Source organism: Gadus chalcogrammus, chromosome 17, assembly GCF_026213295.1.
Source record: "Gadus chalcogrammus isolate NIFS_2021 chromosome 17, NIFS_Gcha_1.0, whole genome shotgun sequence".
Classification (NCBI taxonomy): Eukaryota; Metazoa; Chordata; class Actinopteri; order Gadiformes; family Gadidae; genus Gadus; species Gadus chalcogrammus.
The window spans coordinates 16706110-16727913 of record NC_079428.1 but is presented as its reverse complement, the minus strand read 5'-3'; the positions used below and the strand labels follow the sequence as shown (position 1 = coordinate 16727913).

Here is a 21804-nt window from a genome sequence, read left to right as displayed (position 1 = left end):
TGGAACTAGTTAATCCACATTTGGACCTAGCAGTAGAAGACAATTTCCATGGCAGACAAGACGCCACAATCCCCACCACCACCACCACCACCAGCAAAGAGAAGGAAAACTCTTTTTCAGAGAGTAATTGATAATAAAAACGCTGAAAGAGAAAAACTGAAATCAAGAATAATCCTAGGCGCTGCTTTTGAACGTTGGCGGCAACTGAAGGACGAGAAGGGTCTAAAAACCGATGCTTGTGTGGCGGTTGACCTAGTTTCAAAGTTTATACCGTTTATACTCGGTAATACCGGTGTTGAGACGAGTGTAGGCTATTACTCGGTGTGAAAATGTCCACACCGCGGCAACCCTAGTGAAAACCAGGACTTCCAATACAATTATATGAAACAAACATACATTTTCTAAAAATAGTATTGATTTATGTGACCGTTTAATGTTTATAACATCTGGTGCAACCATAGCCGCGAGAACGTATTCTCAGCAGGGGGTGCTGGAAAAAAATAACCCGGCCTGCACTAGACTCGCAACTCGTCACATTGATAAAAAAGATATATAGCAGCGCAGCTCAATTACACCAGTGCATGCGCGCACAGTTGAAAATCGATCGTTGTGTTCACTTCCTTCACACCATGGTTCACATCCAGCTGCTCACAGAACAAGTTTAGCGCACCACCGCTACCCTCACACTTTTTCATATAACCTTTTTTCAGCACTAGGACATATGAGCATTAAATAAATGCTGCGTCTCAACATGCCTTGGACAGCAGCGAGGATGACTCGCTTTGCCACGGGCCGAAACAGTTCGGAGCGACCACAGCCAGAGCGAACACAGCGGGGCAGAGGAGTGTCAGGAAGTCTTTGGTGTACACATCAGTACGGCCTATTTGCACTACTGTTTAGTGGCAATGCAGTGTTTTATTCTATGCCTTTTTATTTTCGTATATTATTTCAATTAATACAATTTATTTATTCATGAAATCAAGATCTGGGCTTCAAATCTTTTTTCCAAATATAGGTCGTATTACAATGGGGTTTGTGTTTATATTCGGACCAATACGGTACAGCGGATGCTCACATGACGTTAAGCATTTCCTGGTGCATAATGTGACGCTTCAGAACCTAAAATCCCGTTTCTCCCCGTTGATACGACAACACATAACCGGCGTTTTCAGAAATCTCCACTTTGGTTTTTAGAAATGATCGTTTTCTGTGATAAGACAGGGCCTCGGACAGGGGGTGTTGCAGCACCCCCAAAACCCCTACTTCCCGCGGTACTGGGTGCAATTTACAGCTGAATGTAGTGCCATGTTGTTAAACGAAAACCTACGCTAGCCTGGCTCGCTCTCGCGCATCTCTGTTCGCGCTCGTGCATGATTGCGCGTCCAGGTACTTGGAATGGGTGGAGTCAGAGTCAGCGTTGAAGGGGAGGGGGTAGGACCATTTGAGTTGTGTATTTTCAAAATCTGCTGGCGTTTCGCAAATCGCGTACCCAACCTTTAAGTTGTAACGTTACTAGTAGTGCATAAAGTGTACCAGTGTCGCTTTCAATGACGTTTAGATAATTTCAAGCCAATCATTGACAGATAACAATGTAAACAGGAAATACCGGCAAGTTTCCACCTTACCCGAGTGAAGACGCGTTAGCACCCAAATGAGAGGGCAAACAAAACAGTTTCAGTCATTTATTCTCTAAAATGTGCTTGGACGGTATAGGCGTGAGGTTAAGCTATTTGAAGGCGGATTTTATAATAAATAAATAAATATAATATTCCAACCAGCAAAACCGAAATCGCGCATATAATTCAACATCATCATACTAAAGAAATGGATCGATACGGTCACGGACAATCCGTTCCCGGCGCAAATCGCATTGAAACTCCTCTTCCCATTGCTCAAAACGAATAGCCATCTTTACCCTGCGTTATTGTTGAAATCTTTTAACGGTTCTTTATCGTTAGTATGGAACTTACACCAGCTAGAGGGGAGGTGTAAAAGATAAGTTATAACTTAGTGTTACGTTGAAACTATCTGCTTGGTGCAACTGCTATTTTTTTAGTAGAGTGTAAAGTCGAACGTTTGGGGGATTTACGTTCAACGTAGCCTAAGTGGGACCTTACGTTCTGCTGGTGCAACTGGACCCTGACTTGGAGTATTTGACCATCAAATGCAGGCCCAAGTATCTTCCACGGGAGTTTACTGTTGTCATGGATACGGTTGTTTACATAGCACCGAATGCAAATGCTAACTCCGCCCTCAGTCAGCTGTACAACGCCATTCACTCTGTGCACGACGAAAATGCTAACTTCCTGTTTGAGGGCGGAAGTTGAGCCTCTAGCTTCCGCTTGGCGGTTTGTTGACATTAGCCGGCTGGCGGTGTGAGGTTATTGTTCGCAATGGATCGGAAAAAACGATTTACTTTTCAAAGGGCAGTCGGTGGTAATAACCACCATTGTTGTGTGCCACTTTGTACAGCCGGGGGGAGATTCAACAAAGTTTTGAGCTTTCATAGTTTCCCAAAGGAACCTACTTTACGCGCCCAGTGGCTTGTGAAAGTCAGAAGAGAAGGTTTCACCCCAACCACCAGCTCTAGAGTGTGTAGTCGACACTTTGAGCAAGAAGACATAGTTATCTCTTCTGTTGGAAAGCGGTGTCTTCGACCAAATATTATTCCATCCTTGTTCGGTTGGAATAATTACACCAAAAAAACTCAACGGCCCGGAGTTTGGGATCGCCGGCCTCGAGCAACCCAGGCTTTGGACCGCGCCCCCGAGGATGACCCCACCCCCGAGGATGACTCCACCGTGGAGATGGAAGTGGGTGAAAACAGTGTCTCTGGATGTACTGAGTTGGCTTCGACACCTCTGATGGAAGACCACGATTACACAGCCAGCTCTTTCATCGTGGTCGACCGTGAGAAATTTGAGAGCATGTCGAGGCAGATCGAGGAGCTCACACGGCAGATCGAAACACTGCACATGGAGAGATTTGGATTGCAACGGTTTTCTACATCACCAAGTGACATTCGCTACTATACCAGGTAAGAAATGTTGAACCTGAACTTTTCTAATTATCACACAAGCATTTCACTTGCCTCCCATCTGTATGATTGATTTGAATGATGATTAAATTGGAATGTTTTAATGTAATATGAATGCCATCACCATAAAAGCTATGTCCTGTTTGCATGCAGATTTCCATCATATGAACATTTGATGGCTTTTTGGGATCTAATTCAAGAGGCAACAAGCAGAATGGTGAGAGTCACCAGTGGTCAGAAGAACCTCTCCACCAGTACATCCACTGAGACCCCTATGAACAGACCAACAGTAAGTTTTACAACAAACATATACCACCGGCTCGGTACATGTGGATCACACATTTTGCTGGTGACTGCCACAGAAGAGGCAGTTAACTGTGTATTGTTTCTGCTCAGCTCTGTGCATGCACCACATATTTTAAACACCCTAGTTTGTGTATGTTATCGTTGTGTTGTAGTGCTTCTATCTACAGTATCTAATACAGTGACATTTTCCCTAGAAACTGCTGCCAATTGACGAGCTCTTCCTCTTCCTCAACTACCTGTCAACCGGGTGTACACAAAGGGAGCTTGGTCACAAGTTCAATATCCACAGAGCAACAGCAAGCAGAATAATTGTGACGTGGTCCAACTTTTTGTATGCTTTGCTCGGATCGCTCTCCATCTGGATGACCAGCAGATCAGTGAGAGAAAACTGCCCCACAGATTTCAATGGGACCTATGAGAACACCCAGGTCGTCCTTGACTGCACAGATGATGAGATGCCAAGCCCCTACCTCCCTTCTGCTTCAAAGTGAGGTATTCTCCGCCTACAAGTCGCACTGTACCTTCAAAGCACTTATTGGCATGTCCCCCCATGGAGCATTGACATTTGTGTCAGCACTTTTTGAAGGCTCCATCAGTGACAAGGAGATTTTCCGTCACTCCGGCATCACCTCTCTCCTAACACCCGACATGGAGGTTATGGTAGACAAGGGGTTTTTGATTGATGAGCTAGTTTCTGGGAAAGTGCATCGCCCTGCTTTTATGCACAAACAGGAGCAAATGTCAGAGGTAGACATCCTTAAAACCCAGTCGATTGCACGCCTGAGAGTCCACGTGGAGAGGCTCATTAGGAGGGTCAAAGAAAACAAACTTTTTGACACGGTCATCCCTCTCTCTATTTGTGGCAGTATAAATCAACTGTTCACTGTTGCATGTCTCCTCTCCAATTATCAGTACGGACCCCTGGTCAAGAAATGGATGGTCTGATTTTCTGGTCTTTTTCAAAATAAACATGCTATTTAACCATACTCCATACTGTTTGGTTTTTTTTAAGTGATTTGTTGTTACTCTTTAAATAAAACTGCTTTACTTCATAAATGTAGTCTACAGCTTTGTTCTGTGTCCTATTGGCTGTGATGGATTTTTTAAAGATGCAAAGGACCATTTATCTGTAATTCAGAAAGGAAAAACACATCATATAGATTTCAAGTGAAATGTATTTGAAAGAGTAAAATTTCATTAATCGTTAGCATGACGTGTCACTGCCTGTTACGAACCTCTGCTCGTTAAAGAGGTGCAACAAAAAGGAGGGAGACAACTGATAAAATGTTTGAATACGTTATCATTTATTGAAAAATCAAGGGATAGGGGGGAATTAAATAAAGAGAAAGGAGATTGCCCTTAAATAAACAAAGCATTCAAATGAACATGTACAATTAACTTAATCATTAGTCACATAAGATTTAAAGGAGTCATCTGCTAAAATGAAATCAACAACTCATGCCACTGCCAGGTATTTGTCCATGTATACATTGAAGAAAAACATGTCAATCCCACGCTTCATTGTTAGCATCATGCCCTCATCCCTCTGGATTCTCTGGATGAAAACATCATCCTGGGCAGAGACAACAAAATCGCACCAACTCATACCTGTGACCAACAGTTGGCCCTGAACTTGCCAATAGTAGGCATGGGTCGGTTTGAGCTGCACTGAACCACTTATTACCTTCAGATAAGGTGCGTCTATGTAATTAGAAATGTTGGGACATTTTATCTCTAAAAGGCCAAACTCTGGCTGTTCTAATGGGTCAAAAACAACCCCATCCGGCGAGGCACCAATCCAAGGTGCATCTGGGTGTACTACAAACCCACATTTGTAGTGGTTGACTCTCTTTATCTGGCAGTACTCCCAGACTGCATCAGCCTCCAACTCCAAACCCCTCTTCATAGCTGCGGTCTGCCGTATCCCTCTAAGAATGCGTTCCGCAAGTCCCTCTTCAGAGGCCTTGCCCACATGACAGACTTCTCTGAAACGAGATGCTGTCACCCGTGGTTTCCGAACATTGTACCAATCGGCACACAAGCTCTGCTCTCGGGTACCACATTCGATCTTATGGGCCAAATCCTCGGTGACTTGAAGACTTTGCATGTGCAGTTGTTGTTTTCTGGAACACGCAAACATGCACTCTGATGGCTCAAGTCTGTAGGCCTGGAGTGGCAACGATGGAGGGGGTGTGGCATCATGGAGAGCCTTTACCTGGTCTTTGGCAGGTTGCTGGTACGACACGGGACTTCCATGTTGAACCTTTCCAAACAGCGAGTCCACTAGTGGAATATCTTCAGTTATCCCCATGCTGCAGATCATAGGGCGGTCAGCAGCAGCAAAGTCTTTGTATACCTCCGACACCCGAAGAACTGAGAGGTCAGGAAGTTCCCCATGAAGACCTTTGTACAGTTTGCTCCTGTATTTTAGAAAACAAACACGCACACGCACACACACACACACACACACACACACACACACACACACACACACACACACACACACACACACACACACACACTAAAAATCTGCAACAGAGTAATACATTCTGCTTGAGTGGAAGAGCATTCTGCAAATGTAATACAATAACAGGTCATCTGAATTAATAATAACACTGAATATCATGAATTACAAGTCAGGCTTTTGACAATTTTATAGACACCTGCTAAAGAGTTTGACACTTAGAGGTGAGTGGAATCAATCATTGATGAAATTAGTTGAACCTATAACTCACTACCGTAGAGAATATAATTACACATAGAACCTACTTTGTAACAATAATGCCAGTTTCCCATCACTGGTTATAAATGCTATTGGCCAATATAATGTATTCTGAAATCCCATAAATAGAGCACTTACCGCACTCCCTCTGTTGTCTTTCTGGCTTTTGGTTTGGCCGAGATCACAGCCATCTTGTCAACAGGGCCCGGCTTTATCCCCTATAGCAATATAGGAAAAAATACAGAATGTGGCAAGTAGGATTGTTTTAAAGCAGGTACAATGTATGCATGAAAGGTGCTTTATACATGAAGTTGGATTGAATGAACTCACCATAACTCTAGGCTTATGCCACTGTTGTTCCCCTTCAGTGCAGCTCAACGTTGGGGGGACAACCTGGAGTTTCAACTGCGAATAGTGCGCAGCTTGAAACAGAAGTGCAACACCGTGGTTGCACAATGCCTTTCCAGCCTTGCAGGTGCAATGGAAGTGCAGGAGCTCCACAGGCTGCACATCTTTTAGGACCACCTATAAAGTACAACATACCAATGTATTCAACGTAATCAATACATATCCCTTGACAGTATTACTCATGTCAAGGGATATATTTATTAAAAGCCTGCCTGATGTATATTCAAATTCTGCCTGAACACCTCCCTTGACAGCCTGGCATGATCCTAGGAAACTCTACTCTAAGCCCAACCATACCCTAACCCTAAAACCTAACAATACCCTACCGAACATTAGGCCTACTATGATTTTTACACTGAACACAATTTCACACTGCCGCTGACTGTATCCATACTCTGAGCTTGTGAGGTTTCTCTGACTTCCTCATTGACCTGTAGCACTCTGCCCTGACCATCACCTCTCCTGAACCCTGATCTTTGTCAGACACTGTGGAAAAATAACAATTTTAGCAAGTTAGTAATTAATAGGATAGCATGCAAGTTAGTTGGTAAGAACAATGACTAGCAACTCTAATAGGAAAATATTGTTGTCCATCTAAAGTTCGTTTGTTCATACACAGGCAATCACAGTTTGCTAACTTGAAAACGAACGAATCAACGTTTGATACTTTTAGGCTACTGCCTATATAACACGTAGGAGTGTCAACAACACATAGCCTCCGAACATAACATCATAAACTAAACAAGGGCTAAGACAAACATCTAACGCACGATTTCGACTTTTATAATGTATAGAGATAACATAACATTTACCAGATAACATAACTTTAGCACGTAGCATGGATATCATGTTGTTGTGACTTACCTTCAAAATTGTGCAAATATTGCGATATATACAGTATAAAACCCTTTTCTCGTTTGCTTTGGGGTGCGGGTGAAAAAATGCTGACCAGTCGATGAACATCGTCAACTGTTATCGCCGGCATATGTCCAAGACATCTTGAGAAATTTGCTTCGGCCATTGGGCTACCGGATTCCAGCCATAGACAGCCGAGTCGTGTTGATACCGGAAGCTCGACACCCAATAGGAAGTAGGCTACCGGAAGTAGCATATGCTAATGTGCACGTAGTGAATTAGCCTTCAGCAAAACACTCATCCAGAGGCAGTGCATCTCATAGCAGGCGACTTTAATCATGCTCATCTGAAAGTAGTGCTTCCCAAATTCCATCAGCACATAAACTGTGCTACCAGGGGAGGAAACACTCTGGACAAAGCCTACTCAAATATCAAGCATGGTTACAAGACTAAACAGCTACCTCACCTGGGAACATCTGATCACATGTCCCTGTTTCTGATTCCAGCATACACCACAATTAGGAAAAAAAAAAAAAAACAGTAACTCGGACTGTTAAAACCTGGCCTGATGATGCCGCACAGCAGCTGCAGGACTGTTTTGGAAATACCAACTGGGCCATTTTAAAAAATCAGGACTTGGAAGAGTACACCTCCACCGTTCTCTGCTACATCAAGCATTGTGTTGACACTGTCACTGTGGACATGCGCATCCGGGTGTATCAAAACCAAAAACCCTGGATGACAAAAGACGTCCAGACCCTGCTGAAGGAGAGGGACACTGCCTTCAGGTCTGGAGATGTGGTACATTACAGCGCTGCCAGAACCTGCCTGAAGAGAGGCATCAGGGAGGCCAAGACAGCATATAAGAGGAAGATTGAGGACCACTTCAGCAGCAACAACTCACGGCAGGTGTGGCAGGGAGTCCAACACATCACAAACTACAAGTCCAGCAACCTCACAGTAACCAACGGTGATGCCTCACTATCTGAGGAACTTAACTGCTTCTTTGCCCGCTTCGAGGCTGAGACACTGGAGGTGGCTCCATCACATCCACCAGCCCCCAGCAGCGACATCTTCACAGTGCAGGCACATGAGGTGAGGCGCATACTACGGGCAGTGAATCCTAGGAAAGCTGCTGGACCGGATGCTGTAACGGGGAGAGTGTTGAGAGACTGCGCAGAACAACTGGCTGATGTCTTCACTGATATATTCAACCAATCCCTGTCCCAGTGCAAGATCCCACCCTGCCTGAAGTCCTCCACAATCATTCCTATACCAAAAAAGACTACTGTCAGCAGCCTCAACGACTACCGGCCGGTGGCCCTTACACCAGTCATCATGAAGTGTTTTGAGAAACCAGTCCGGAGCCACATCACAACAAGCCTGCCAACCACTTCTGACCCCCACCAGTTTGCATACAGAGCAAACAGGTCTGCAGAGGACGCCATAGCCACCGCGCTCCACACCAAGCTGCAACACGTGGAACATCAGGGGAGCTACGCCAGGCTGCTCTTCATAGACTTCAGCTCTGCCTTCAATACCATCATACCAAATAGACTGCTCACCAAACTAATGGCCTTGGGTCTTTCACAACCCATCTGTTATTGGATCAAAGACTTTCTGACAGAGCGCTCCCAGAGAGTTAGAGTAGGTGCCCATCTTTCCTCTGCACTTAGCATCAGCACCAGCTCCCCACAGGGCTGCGTGCTGAGCCCCCTACTCTACACTCTCTACACCAATGACTGCATCCCCAGCCACCCCAGCAATACCATCATTAAGTTTGCGGATGATACAACAGTGGTGGGGCTCATCTCAGGTGGGGATGAGACTGCATATAGGGAGGAGTTCCAAAGACTGTCTACATGGTGTGCGGAGAACAACCTCATCCTCAACACCTCAAAGACCAAAGAGCTGATCATTGATTATAGGAGGAATAAGCCGGACATTCAGCCCATCTATATGAACGGGGAGAGTGTGGAGAGAGTCTCGGACTTCAGGTTCCTGGGCATGCACATTTAGCAGGACCTGACCTGGACACTAAACACCAAGGCGCTTCTGAAAAAGGCCGAACAGAGATTGTATTTCCTAAGGATCCTCAGGAAGAACAATCTTCAGGAGAAAATGCTGATGAGCTTTAATCACTGCACCATTGAGACTGTCCTAAGCTACGGCATCTCGCTGTGGTTTGCCAGTTGCACTGCAGCTGAGAGGAAAGCGCTCCAGAGGGTCAAAAAAACGGCACAAAAAGTCATTGGATGTCCTCTTCTCTCTCTTGAGGATGTGTACAATAGACACTGCCTCAGGAGAGCTCATAGCATCCTGAGAGACTCATCCCACCCAGGCCATAACCTGTTTGAACTGTTGCCCTCTGGGAGGCGCTACAGGGCAATCAGGTCAAGAACAAATAGGCTTAAAAATTGTTTCTAACCCAGAGCTGTTATTTCTCTAAATAATGCAGAATTATAAATGACTGCATTATCATACCAATCTGACCTTTTAAATTGGCTGACAATTTAAAATGTATATATTTTTTTGAGTTCAACATTCTAAATTTATTTTCAAAAAATACACAAATTTTCTCATTTAGTTTTTGTTTTAAAAGCACTTATTTTGAAAGACTCTACCCCAATTTCGTTGCACTTTGTGTAATGACAATAAAGAGATTCTGATTCTGATTCTGATCCCAACTGAGCAATTTTGGCACTATATAAACCACTCAAATCACAATAAACAAAAATAACTTAAAAAGCAGTGAGTAAATGAAACTTAACACATGTTAGAAGATCAACCAACAGGTTTAAAAATGACCAAACAGGTTAGCCTGATGATTAGCTGCCGAAACCAGAGATCGAGCCAGGGACATTTAGATCTTCAGTCTAACGCTCTCCCAACTGAGCTATTTCGGCACTCAAATGTAGAAACAAACCACATTCAAGAAGAATAACTTAAAAAGCAGCGAGTAAATTTAACTTTAACACGAGCGATAGAAGATCAACACACAGTATTAAAAACGACCAGGTTAGCCTGATGATCACCCGCCGAAATCAGGGATCGATAATTAATATCTTAAAAAGCGGCGAGTAAACTGCCCTTAAACACGAGCTACTTCGGCACACAAATATCCAAACAAACCACATTCAACAAGGATAACATAAAATTTGCAGCTAGTAAATTGAACTTTGACACGAGCAATTGCAGATCAACACCAAGTGTAAATATGATCAGACTATCCTGATTATCACTTGCCGAAACCAGGGATCGAACCAGTGACATTTAGATCTTCAGTATCACGCTCTCCCAACTGAGCTGTTGCAGCACATGAATAACTGCACAAACCACATTCAACAAGAATAACTTAAAAAGCAGTGAGTAAATTGAAGTTTAACACATGTTCGAAGATCAACCAACAGGTTTAAAAATGACCAATCAGGTTAGCCTGATGATCAGCTGCCGAAAGGGATCAAATCAGGGACATTGAGATCGTCAGTCAAACTCTCTCCCAACTGAGCAATTTTGGCACTATATAAACCACTCAAATCACATTCAACAAAAATAACTTAAAAAGCAGTGAGTAAATTAAACTTAACACATGTTAGAAGATCAACCAACAGGTTTAAAAATGACCAAACAGGTTAGCCTGATGAATAGCTGCCGAAACCAGAGATCGAGCCAGGGACATTTAGATCTTCAGTCTAACGCTCTCCCAACTGAGCTATTTCGGCACTCAAATGTAGAAACAAACCACATTCAAGAAGAATAACTTAAAAAGCAGCGAGTAAATTTAACTTTAACACGAGCGATAGAAGATCAACACACAGTATTAAAAACGACCAGGTTAGCCTGATGATCACCCGCCGAAATCAGGGATCGATAATTAATATCTTAAAAAGCGGCGAGTAAACTGCCCTTAAACACGAGCTACTTCGGCACACAAATATCCAAACAAACCACATTCAACAAGGATAACATAACATTTGCAGCTAGTAAATTGAACTTTGACACGAGCAATTGCAGATCAACACCAAGTGTAAATATGATCAGACTATCCTGATTATCACTTGCCGAAACCAGGGATCGAACCAGTGACATTTAGATCTTCAGTAAAACGCTCTCCCAACTGAGCTATTGCAGCACATGAATAACTGCACAAACCACATTCAACAAGAATAACTTAAAAAGCAGTGAGTAAATTGAAGTTTAACACATGTTCGAAGATCAACCAACAGGTTTAAAAATGACCAATCAGGTTAGCCTGATGATCAGCTGCCAAAAGGGATCAAATCAGGGACATTGAGATCGTCAGTCAAACTCTCTCCCAACTGAGCAATTTTGGCACTATATAAACCACTCAAATCACATTCAACAAAAATAACTTAAAAAGCAGTGAGTAAATTAAACTTAACACATGTTAGAAGATCAACCAACAGGTTTAAAAATGACCAAACAGGTTAGCCTGATGAATAGCTGCCGAAACCAGAGATCGAGCCAGGGACATTTAGATCTTCAGTCTAACGCTCTCCCAACTGAGCTATTTCGGCACTCAAATGTAGAAACAAACCACATTCAAGAAGAATAACTTAAAAAGCAGCGAGTAAATTTAACTTTAACACGAGCGATAGAAGATCAACACACAGTATTAAAAACGACCAGGTTAGCCTGATGATCACCCGCCGAAATCAGGGATCGATAATTAATATCTTAAAAAGCGGCGAGTAAACTGCCCTTAAACACGAGCTACTTCGGCACACAAATATCCAAACAAACCACATTCAACAAGGATAACATAACATTTGCAGCTAGTAAATTGAACTTTGACACGAGCAATTGCAGATCAACACCAAGTGTAAATATGATCAGACTATCCTGATTATCACTTGCCGAAACCAGGGATCGAACCAGTGACATTTAGATCTTCAGTAAAACGCTCTCCCAACTGAGCTATTGCAGCACATGAATAACTGCACAAACCACATTCAACAAGAATAACTTAAAAAGCAGTGAGTAAATTGAAGTTTAACACATGTTCGAAGATCAACCAACAGGTTTAAAAATGACCAATCAGGTTAGCCTGATGATCAGCTGCCGAAAGGGATCAAATCAGGGACATTGAGATCGTCAGTCAAACTCTCTCCCAACTGAGCAATTTTGGCACTATATAAACCACTCAAATCACATTCAACAAAAATAACTTAAAAAGCAGTGAGTAAATGAAACTTAACACATGTTAGAAGATCAACCAACAGGTTTAAAAATGACCAAACAGGTTAGCCTGATGATTAGCTGCCAAAACCAGAGATCGAGCCAGGGACATTTAGATCTTCAGTCTAACGCTCTCCCAACTGAGCTATTTCAGCACTCAAATGTAGTAACAAACCACATTCAAGAAGAATAACTTAAAAAGCAGCGAGTAAATTTTACTTTAACACGAGCGATAGAAGATCAACACACAGTATTAAAAACGACCAGGTTAGCCTGATGATCACCCGCCGAAATCAGGGATCGATAATTAATATCTTAAAAAGCGGCGAGTAAACTGCCCTTAAACACAAGCTACTTCGGCACACAAATATCCAAACAAACCACATTCAACAAGGATAACATAAAATTTGCAGCTAGTAAATTGAACTTTGACACAAAATGTAGCGCCTCTAGCGGTCATGCAAATAACGACATTTTGAAGTCTCGGGGCCGCTCGTGGACGCTCGTGGTTGCTCGGGACGCGCCTAGCTAACCCTCTCCCGGTATCACGCCAAGGCGTACAATAAATACGTCTGTCCACATCGCAAGGCGTGTTCAGGGTCACGCTTTGCCTGACCAAAGCGTCACCCTGAACATGCGTCCTCCATTCGAAATGAATGGGGGAATAGCACCAACAGGGGGCGATACGTTCTCCCATTGTTTATTGTTTATTATGGATCCCCATTAGTTGTCGCAAAAGCGGCAGACTAGTCTTCCTGGGGTCCAATTAAAATCTGAACATACAAACAATTAATCATCACTCAAATACAGTACAAGTAGTGACAAAACTACAAATACATAGCAACAGTCAAACAAACAAATAAATGGGCATCTGGGCGCCTCAGAGCGCAAACACCTTCATCAAAACATAATTCATTGAGCGCCAAGCCAAGTCAGAGTCCCGAGTTCATTTTTAACATAAATAAAAACAGGATTTAATTTGCCTCTTGAATTCCCTCTTCACAGGTATAACACGAATGTGCGAAGGGAGTATATTCCACAAAGAAATTTACCTATAGAAGGATGTCATTACTCCTACAGTGTGGGAGCACAACTAGCCCTGCTGTTGCAGATCTAGTACCGTATGAATGAGCATCAGAGCAAAAAACCAATTTCATTAAAAAGAGCTCTAGGAACATGAGTGGAAATTACATTCTTAATAAATATCAAGGACCTAATGGATAACCTATCAAGAGCTTTAGGCCACTTGAGATCAGAATGCATCTGATCTACATTTGATCTGTAAGATCTATCAAGCACAAGTCTAGCAGCCCGGTTTTGTACAGTTTGTAGTTTGCTTAAAGGGACACTATGTAATATTTTGAGTAATTTATTACCTCAAATCAACATATTCATTCATAAATAAGTCCTCATTGGTGTAAAATTATCTCTGCCAAAAATCTCACTTATCCTCCTGAGCGAAGAATAATTAATATTAATATCAATATGGTTACATAGGACGGGTAAGCTTCATGGAGGCTTCCATTTTCTTCCGGTCTATGAGCTGCCGAGAGGGTCAAAAAGCACTACGTCGTACAGGAATTGCAAACGCGTTTTCACTCTGAGCCAGCGTGACGGTGGAACAGAGCTTAGTTTAGCGAGACGAGTTTTACCGGCAAATTTGAACATGCACCGCATTGTTTGAAAGACCATAGTTATGCCACGCCACAGGAGAAGGAATCATCGTCGCCAAAAAAACGACGATGTGTAAGCATGTATAACATGGTTTTCCATGGCAACGAGATGGGCGCGCCTATGTTTGAGCGACTCGTCATTGAAAGGCTACTTTATTACATATTTAATTTACTTTTTCACATTTCTGTCGAGTTTAAATCGTGACAATATTCTTATGACTTATGGATACTGTCAAATGCGTTGAAGGAATTCAAAAGCCATTCTTCATCAAGTTATGGAGGTTTATTCTCTGCTGGGGTCACCACGTATCCAAATCCACCAAGACGCACTTACGCTAGAGCGGACCTTCTGGAGCTTCAACTCGCTTGCCAGACAGTTGATTTATCACCCGAACAACTGGATTCCATACCAACAACTCTGATAAAGAAGACAATACGGAGGAAAAGAAGATCAAGAGGAGGAATTAGGAACAGGATAGGAGACGAGGAAGTAAACTCGTTGCCAGGGCGTCTAACTGGCGGCGCGTACAGTCGCAGCGGCCCCTCTTGAGATCTGTGAGATTGAGATTGAATCTTTGAGTGTGAGACGTCCTACGAACGTAGTTTATGACAGGGAAACAATATTAAACATTAGGACATTGAGAGCGAGTAACATCACTGGCATTCGCTGGCATCTGGACATACTACGCAAACACAGAATACTAACGGACACTGTGACACCGTGCCCGCAACTGCCCGGAGGAGGAAGCAGCAGAGACGGGGTGGACGTAAACAAACTGAACAGCTTCTTTCAGCTCCTACCCTCGATGACAAAATGACAATAAATTTGATTTGATTTCGATTTGATTCCGTTTGTTACAATGTAAATTGTTGGTATTTAGAATACTGTTACATTGTTGAAATCAACGGATTACAATGCGTTGATTAGGATGCGTGCTCAGCCGCACGCATTATGGGAATTATTGTTTTGATTATCGGTAACTCCAAGACTACCAAAGGCTATGTCAACTTTTATGTTATCTGACATTTTATGCAATCTGACATTAAATGACCTACTGTTATTTATCATCTGTATAGTTATTTGTCATGTTGGAAAGTCCACAACTGCTGGAGTCAAGTTCCTTGTCTGTAAGAATGCTTGGTCAATAAACCTGATCTGATTTGTCCATCTAATTTGTCCAGTTGTCCACGAACCTCATCATCACTCGAATGACTCGATGAGGTAGCCTAGTAGGTGTCATGTCACAGCTTCTTGGCACATACTGCCCACCGTAGTTTTTGGACAAGCGAGCACTCTTAGTTTGAATGCAATATACAATTGTACCACCAGATGGGAGTAATTTTTACACAGTGTCCCTTTAAGTCAGTCTTAGAGGCAGAGGCCCAAATAACAGAACAATAGTCGAGATGGCATAATACTAATGTTTGAACAACCTGTCTCCGTAAAGTAGCTGGTAAGTAGGTGGCACATTTCCGGACCGTAGCAATGCTCCTACTCATCTTGGCAACTATCTGCCTAACATGATCAGTCCAGGACAGAGTGTTACAAATAGAAAGTCCCAGAAGCTTTAACTTGCTCTCCTGCTTGACTGGCTGACTAGAAATCTGCAGATCAAGCATATGCTGACTGGCTACATTATGCCGAGATCCAAAGACAATGCTGACAGTTTTTGATAGATTTAAAACAAGTCTATTTGCAGTAACCCAATTGACCACTGCTTTCAGATCATGTGACAGAACGGACTTAAGTTTACAGCATGTAGATGCAGAATAGTACAATGTAGAATCGTCAGTGTATAAAACGAAAGTGGATCCTTGAATAACAAGCGGGAGATCATTCGTAAAAATTGAAAATAAGAGCGGACCCAAACAACTTCCTTCCGGCACACCACAGTCTATGTTAATACTGTTGGACAGAGTACCATTCAAGAAAACCTGTTGAGTTCTGAAAGATAAATAATTTTCAAACCAAGAGATTGCCATAGGTCCAAAACCATAATGCGTGAGTTTTTCAATTAACAACTTATGGTCAATTAGGTCAAATGCAGCGCTGAAGTCCAACATGACAGCACCAGATAACAATGAATTGTCAATCCCCCTTAACCCATCGTCAGTCATTTTTACCAAGGCTGTGCAGGTGGAATGACCCTCTCTGTAGGCATGTTGTGTATTACTTATCAAATCATTCTTAGACATATAATCATGGATTTGGTTTTATACAATCCTTTCTAAAATTTTACTCAAAACAGGTAGGATTGTTATAGGTCTACTGTTAGGACCACTGAATGTGGATTTGGTATCTTTTGGTATGGGAATAATTTTTCCTTCTTTCCAGATTTTAGGACAGGTTCCATTAGATAGACAGGAATTAAATATGTGACATACAGGAAGAGCTATATAATCAACAGCTATTCTGAGTAATTTACCATCAATACAATCTGTACCAGTAGAGTTGTCTTTAGAAATGGATTGTAACAATTTTTCAACCTCCTTGATTTCAACCGAATTGAACTCAAAAGTACACTGTTTGCCTCTCATTATGAGATCATCAATGAGCAGACATGATTTGTTCTTCCCCTGTGGTGAAATGGTGAAATTGTTACGTAGCCATTTTAATCGTTATTATCTGAATGGGAAATGCAATATTTTAGGACAGATACACCATTAAACGTGTTTCTAATGACATTTCTAGCGAGAAATGTACATTTTCCTTGCATAATCTTCAGTCAGTGAATGTGTATTATCTTTATTAATCTTTATTATCTGAATGGGAAATGTAATATTTTAGGATCAATTCACCGTTAAACGTGTTTCAAATAACATTTCTAGCGAGAAATATACTTTTTACTTGAATAATGTTCAGTCAGTGATTGTGTCTGATCTTTAGTTTTATAGTTATTAGGAAGATTTAATCGGCTCGCACGCATGTTTCAACGACGTCAGGTTGCTAGGGACGCTGCTTTCGCTAAACTAGCAGCTCACGTGTTTCCTGCGTTTGTGTTATTAAACCGTTACTTTATGTAACTTTTAATGATATTGTAATAACCACAGGCGAGGTATTGAGCGAAGTAAGCTTGATAGCAGGTTTATTGGATTCCACAATCGGACAGGCAGGCACAGCCCCACCGGAAAACTACAACAACCAAAACTCCCGCCCGGAAGGAAACCCCCGGAACCCCCTCTCAGAAGGCCCGCCCCTTCCTCCCAATACCTGTGACGCTACAATGGAGTGGCGAAGTCACGCCCCTTCTGGTAGAGCTCATGGGACCTATGAGATCGAAAGATATGAATGGGTGTCAATGGAGAGAAAATAATTATTTTCTGTGTATTTCTCTCATAACTTTTTGTCATTATTAAAGAGAAGCCTGATTCTCAGATATGCGTGTTGGATGGCTAGGGTGTAGGTCTGGGAAGAACTTCCGGCCAAAATCTTGCAAGCGAGCCGCTGGGTGCAGGTGCAACGAGATGGAGCACTTGCTGAGTCATTTCCTGTAGGGCTGGAGCCACAGGTTGAGCGTATGCGTCCTTTGAGACCCCCTTTGATATATAAGAGACCTCAAAGTACAGCTTACTTAAATGTTGTCAACCTGCAGTCACCTATTGCATCACTTCCTTTAGGGCTTCGGCCTCCTAATTGATCATTGTAGTATAATTGAATGCCCTCTTTCATATATATGATACCTCCACCACTGGGACGTGGCAACAATTCTCCAAATCCATATGGGGAGGGGGGGGTGATGCTTGTGGACAGTAGGGTTGTACACTAGACATAAATAGGAAGCAAACTCAGGAGAAGGAATGACCTCTCACAAATATATATTTAATAAATTGTTTCAAATAACCCTGCCTCGTTAAATCATTGAGCTTGGTGTTTTGCTTTCAAAAATAGGTTATAGAAGAAGTCTAAACTGCAGAAAATAAAAACATCCAAGCAGCCTTTTAAGGATACCTTGGAATATCTGTCTATTTTTTAACCATCTGACCCTAGTTTACGACAAAAACAACACAATGGACGGGTGATTTTTAGAGCCATGTAAGGATTAGAGGGGCTGGTCGATAGCAACCACCATAGCAACCATAACGGTCAAGTGACTGGATGCAACCCCGTTGAAAAAAATAGAATACCACCCTACACACTGAGGAGAATAATGATATTTAAATTATTATGACCATGAAGTCTTTATTTGCATGGGTTTACATTTCGTTCTGTGTAGCATGGAAAAATCGGAGAAACACTCCCATTCAGAATGCATTGGTTTACATTTCGTTCTTTGGAGCACAGTTATTTTTATTTATTTATTTATTTTCAGTTTTTGTGGAGGTGCTTCAAAGATGCTAATTTTCTGCAATAATCCAAAATCCAATGGAAAAACCTGTTGGCTTTTTGTCAAGGGAAACCCAGGTCGACGCTCACTTCCGGGTTGGCCAACATACGTCATCCCTCCACCACTCTATACTGTAAAAACACATGTTCAAGTTGAATGATAATGCATGAATCTATTCATGCTATTCATGACAATTATTTTGGCCATGGTGGATCCAGATCTGTTCCGGAGCATTTCTGCACCTCGGGCAACAGCGCAGGGTTGCCAGGTCCTGCCTGCAAAAAACGTCCTGCCCACATACCGTTCAAAATCCACCCAAAATGTCCTAGAAGCAGCCCAAGTTGTTGTTTTAGCAGCGAAATGCATTGTGTGCGTGTGCGTGTGCGTGTGCGTGTGCGTGCGTGCGTGCGTGCGTGCGTGCGTGCGTGTATGTGTGCTTAGCACGCTATTTTATGTTGAAATGCGACGTAATCCAGTGTTCACGAAAACGTACACTGTCAACGTATGCTTTTGGCGACTGGGTTGGCTCTCAGATAAACATGTTTCTAACAAGATGATAATGTAGCATCACAGGGTTTGGGAGGAAGGGACGGGCCTTCTGACGCCTCGTTTCCACATACGTACATTCTCGTATGCGATCAAACCGTCTCCGACCGAAAGTCCATTCATTCCTATATGATTCTCCGTAATGTCCGTTTTTCCTCCGAGACTCCTCCCCTCCGTAAAATTTCTGTCCGGTATGTCCGTAATATACGTTCAAAAAATGTAACTTTCGCCGTCGTTTTACGGAGATACCGTATGAAAGTTTTTATGTTTTTCACAAAACTTGTAGGCTAAGTACCTTGCAGGCCAAACTCCTCAGCGAAAAAAAAAAACTCAAACTAATAACACAATTGAAAGTCACGTCTCTGTCCTCCAACAGTGCATCCTGCCGACAACGCCACTTGTGGCATAATGGAGAGAAGGGGGGGGGAAAGTTGCTCGACAACGCCACCTGGGGAATTGCACCCCAGGAAATACAACCTTGGCCCTGTACTTTGGCCAACCAGAGGTCACACAGATTCGTTGCACGTTTGGTATGAAGGACGAGAGACGGACTTACAAAAGATGTAATTTTATTTATCTACGGTAAGCGGAATTAAAAGAGCTCAGGGACCTCAACAACCAATGAAGTGTCAAGTCAAAGTAGAAATAAATACAACAGGCACAGAGCTAGGCGGTAGCGAGGCGGTCAGACTAAATAAACTCAAAACCACAAAATAACCACTACAAACCAAATCAAAGCCTGCCGCCCGCTACACCAGCTCCTGTCCTGGAAACACAAGAAAGAAACACAGAATTACACTACTGTTGTGGCGAAACACTCAGGTTGTTACGACAATCATTTAAAACAGAGGACTATAATAAAACACACACATACACAAACCCAACAGCTATGTTAAACTAAACAGAAAATAATCCGTTGAACCCCAAAGCAATAGATCAAAAATAATAAGAAAATATTGATATGCTTAACCCCAAATGGGTCAACAAAACGCAACACAAAAATATATGTATGCATAGGATTTAACCCAAACAAATAAACTAAAGAACACAAACACAAAAAGATGAAAGGAAAAGCAGACAATTAACCAAACCGATAAGAATTGTGGTGGGACTGAAAACTTAGCGCTGCGTGGGAATGCAACCGCCACATCGGACTGTGTGGAAAAAGGCAACGGTGCCGGAGCAGCCGAAGATGATGAAGACGACGGAGTGGATGGAGAAGACGAAGCGGCTGGCGAAGACAGAGCGGCCGCCCCAGGACCGGAGGCCGTGAATGGTTTACGTTTGGGGATCGCCAGGTGGAGGCTACGTCACAGAGCCGTGCAGGGCAGCTTCACCAGAGCACAGGAGGAGGAAGAAAAGCAAAAGCACCGCTGCGGCTCCAACAGCTACAGCAGGACAGAGAGCAGACGGCTAAGCACAAAGCTAACACAACCAGCAGGTTAACAAAAGAGCACGCTTACCCGAACGAAGAGAGCTTTACGCCCCCGAAACTGATCACCGGCTGCGGCAACAGTACAGAGCGGATGCCACACTCCCCTCACTCTTCACAATGCCGCCCCCGAACAACACGGCCACAACGCTGGAAAGTTACAAAAACACTCGTGGTCACTGGGCACCTGCTTGTCATCATAAAGTTGCACGAAAGTAGCGTCATGCCTACTCACCTTCAAGTGACTGAAGCACACCACACCAACCGACAACAAACCAACAACTAACAGACGCCACACCGAGTCCTCGCCACGAGTGCCAGGCAGCAGTGTGAGCGCCAGAGAAGGCGCAGCACTTATACAGGTGAAACCACTCTGCAATCTGCCCACCAGAAATCACCTGAGTGGAGGAGGAGCAACACTCAACCTGCCACACTTATGCCGCTTTTCCACTGCATGGTACCAGCTCGACACGACTCGACTCGACTCGACTCAGCTCGCCTTTTTTGCGTTTCCACCGCGATCTAGTACCTCAAGTGGCTGCTTTTTCTAGTACCGCCTCGCTCTAGGTTCCAAGCGGCTGAGCCGATGCTAAAAGGTGACGTCGGCAGACGGCCGGCCACTGATTGGCCAGAGAGTGTGACGAAGTCACGAGAGCGACATGGCAACCATGCTGGTAACGATAGAACAGCCATAGTAGCGCCGCAGCCAACATATTCCACTTCTTCAACATGCCAGCTAATAATACGAACACGAATACCATCGCATCGATGTTCTCCATTGTTGTTATGTGGGTTCTGTCCATGTGTGGGTTACGTAGGTGTTGTTTGCGTCGCGTACAAAAATACGTCACGGCCCTTTCGCGCAGACGACCCCGCCCACGTCCCGGAGGTACTATTTGCGGTGGAAAAGCACCCGCGCTGCTACCGTGTCGAGTCGTGTCGAGTCGTGTCGTGTCGAGTTGAGCTACATGTGCGGTGGAAAAGCGGCATTAGCTAGTGAAAGTGATCAGCTGTAGATTCCACACAGTGTTAAAAATACTTCACTACAAGTAGGCTATAAGTCCTCCAAATAATTCAGCAGAATTACAATGCACAACTTTGCCCCTCCCTGTTATAAAATAACGTGCATCGCAACAACTTTAGCCAATGCAGGCTCCTATTGCTTTACCAGTGTGTTTAAAGTGTGTGCGTGTGTGTGTGCGTGTGTGTGTGTGTGTCTGTGTGTGTGTTGTCATGTAGGCTATAGATATAGATTGATTGTCTTGGCTTGCTTGCATCCATGAAATATTTTAACGTCAAGT

The 21804-nt window shown here is 43.2% G+C and overlaps 2 protein-coding genes, 1 long non-coding RNA gene and 4 other non-coding genes across 8 annotated transcripts; 1 reads left to right on the top strand and 6 right to left on the bottom strand.

Moving 5' to 3' along the window:
• The first annotated feature begins 510 nt into the window (after window positions 1-510).
• LOC130369808 (uncharacterized) lies at window positions 511-3834 on the top strand. The gene is made up of 3 exons (XM_056575364.1): window positions 511-3037; window positions 3191-3326; window positions 3538-3834. Exons 1-3 carry the CDS (start codon window positions 2394-2396, stop codon window positions 3832-3834), a joined length of 1077 nt encoding a protein of 358 aa, XP_056431339.1. The 5' UTR covers window positions 511-2393.
• LOC130370022 (uncharacterized) lies at window positions 3807-7601 on the bottom strand. 2 transcript variants are annotated; one of them, XM_056575649.1, is made up of 4 exons: window positions 6868-7601; window positions 6396-6590; window positions 6204-6283; window positions 3807-5763 (listed from the first exon to the last, which is right to left on the bottom strand). In XM_056575649.1, the coding sequence occupies exons 1-4, from the start codon at window positions 6925-6927 to the stop codon at window positions 4800-4802; spliced, it is 1299 nt and encodes a 432-aa protein (XP_056431624.1). In that variant the 5' UTR covers window positions 6928-7601; the 3' UTR covers window positions 3807-4799. The 2 variants fall into 2 exon arrangements, with proteins under 2 accessions (XP_056431624.1, XP_056431623.1); XM_056575648.1 differs by having other exon boundaries at window positions 7338-7601.
• A 2560-nt stretch (window positions 7602-10161) lies between these two features.
• On the bottom strand, window positions 10162-10234 carry trnaf-gaa (transfer RNA phenylalanine (anticodon GAA)). The gene has a single exon. It is a non-coding gene; the product is annotated as a tRNA-Phe (tRNA).
• A 743-nt stretch (window positions 10235-10977) lies between these two features.
• On the bottom strand, window positions 10978-11050 carry trnaf-gaa (transfer RNA phenylalanine (anticodon GAA)). Its single transcript has one exon. It is a non-coding gene; the product is annotated as a tRNA-Phe (tRNA).
• A 743-nt stretch (window positions 11051-11793) lies between these two features.
• On the bottom strand, window positions 11794-11866 carry trnaf-gaa (transfer RNA phenylalanine (anticodon GAA)). Its single transcript has one exon. It is a non-coding gene; the product is annotated as a tRNA-Phe (tRNA).
• A 743-nt stretch (window positions 11867-12609) lies between these two features.
• On the bottom strand, window positions 12610-12682 carry trnaf-gaa (transfer RNA phenylalanine (anticodon GAA)). The gene has a single exon. It is a non-coding gene; the product is annotated as a tRNA-Phe (tRNA).
• A 5612-nt stretch (window positions 12683-18294) lies between these two features.
• On the bottom strand, window positions 18295-20934 carry LOC130370026 (uncharacterized). Its single transcript, XR_008892947.1, has 3 exons — window positions 20739-20934; window positions 20535-20653; window positions 18295-20459 (listed from the first exon to the last, which is right to left on the bottom strand). It is a non-coding gene; the product is annotated as an uncharacterized LOC130370026 (long non-coding RNA).
• Between the last annotated feature and the right edge of the window lie 870 nt (window positions 20935-21804).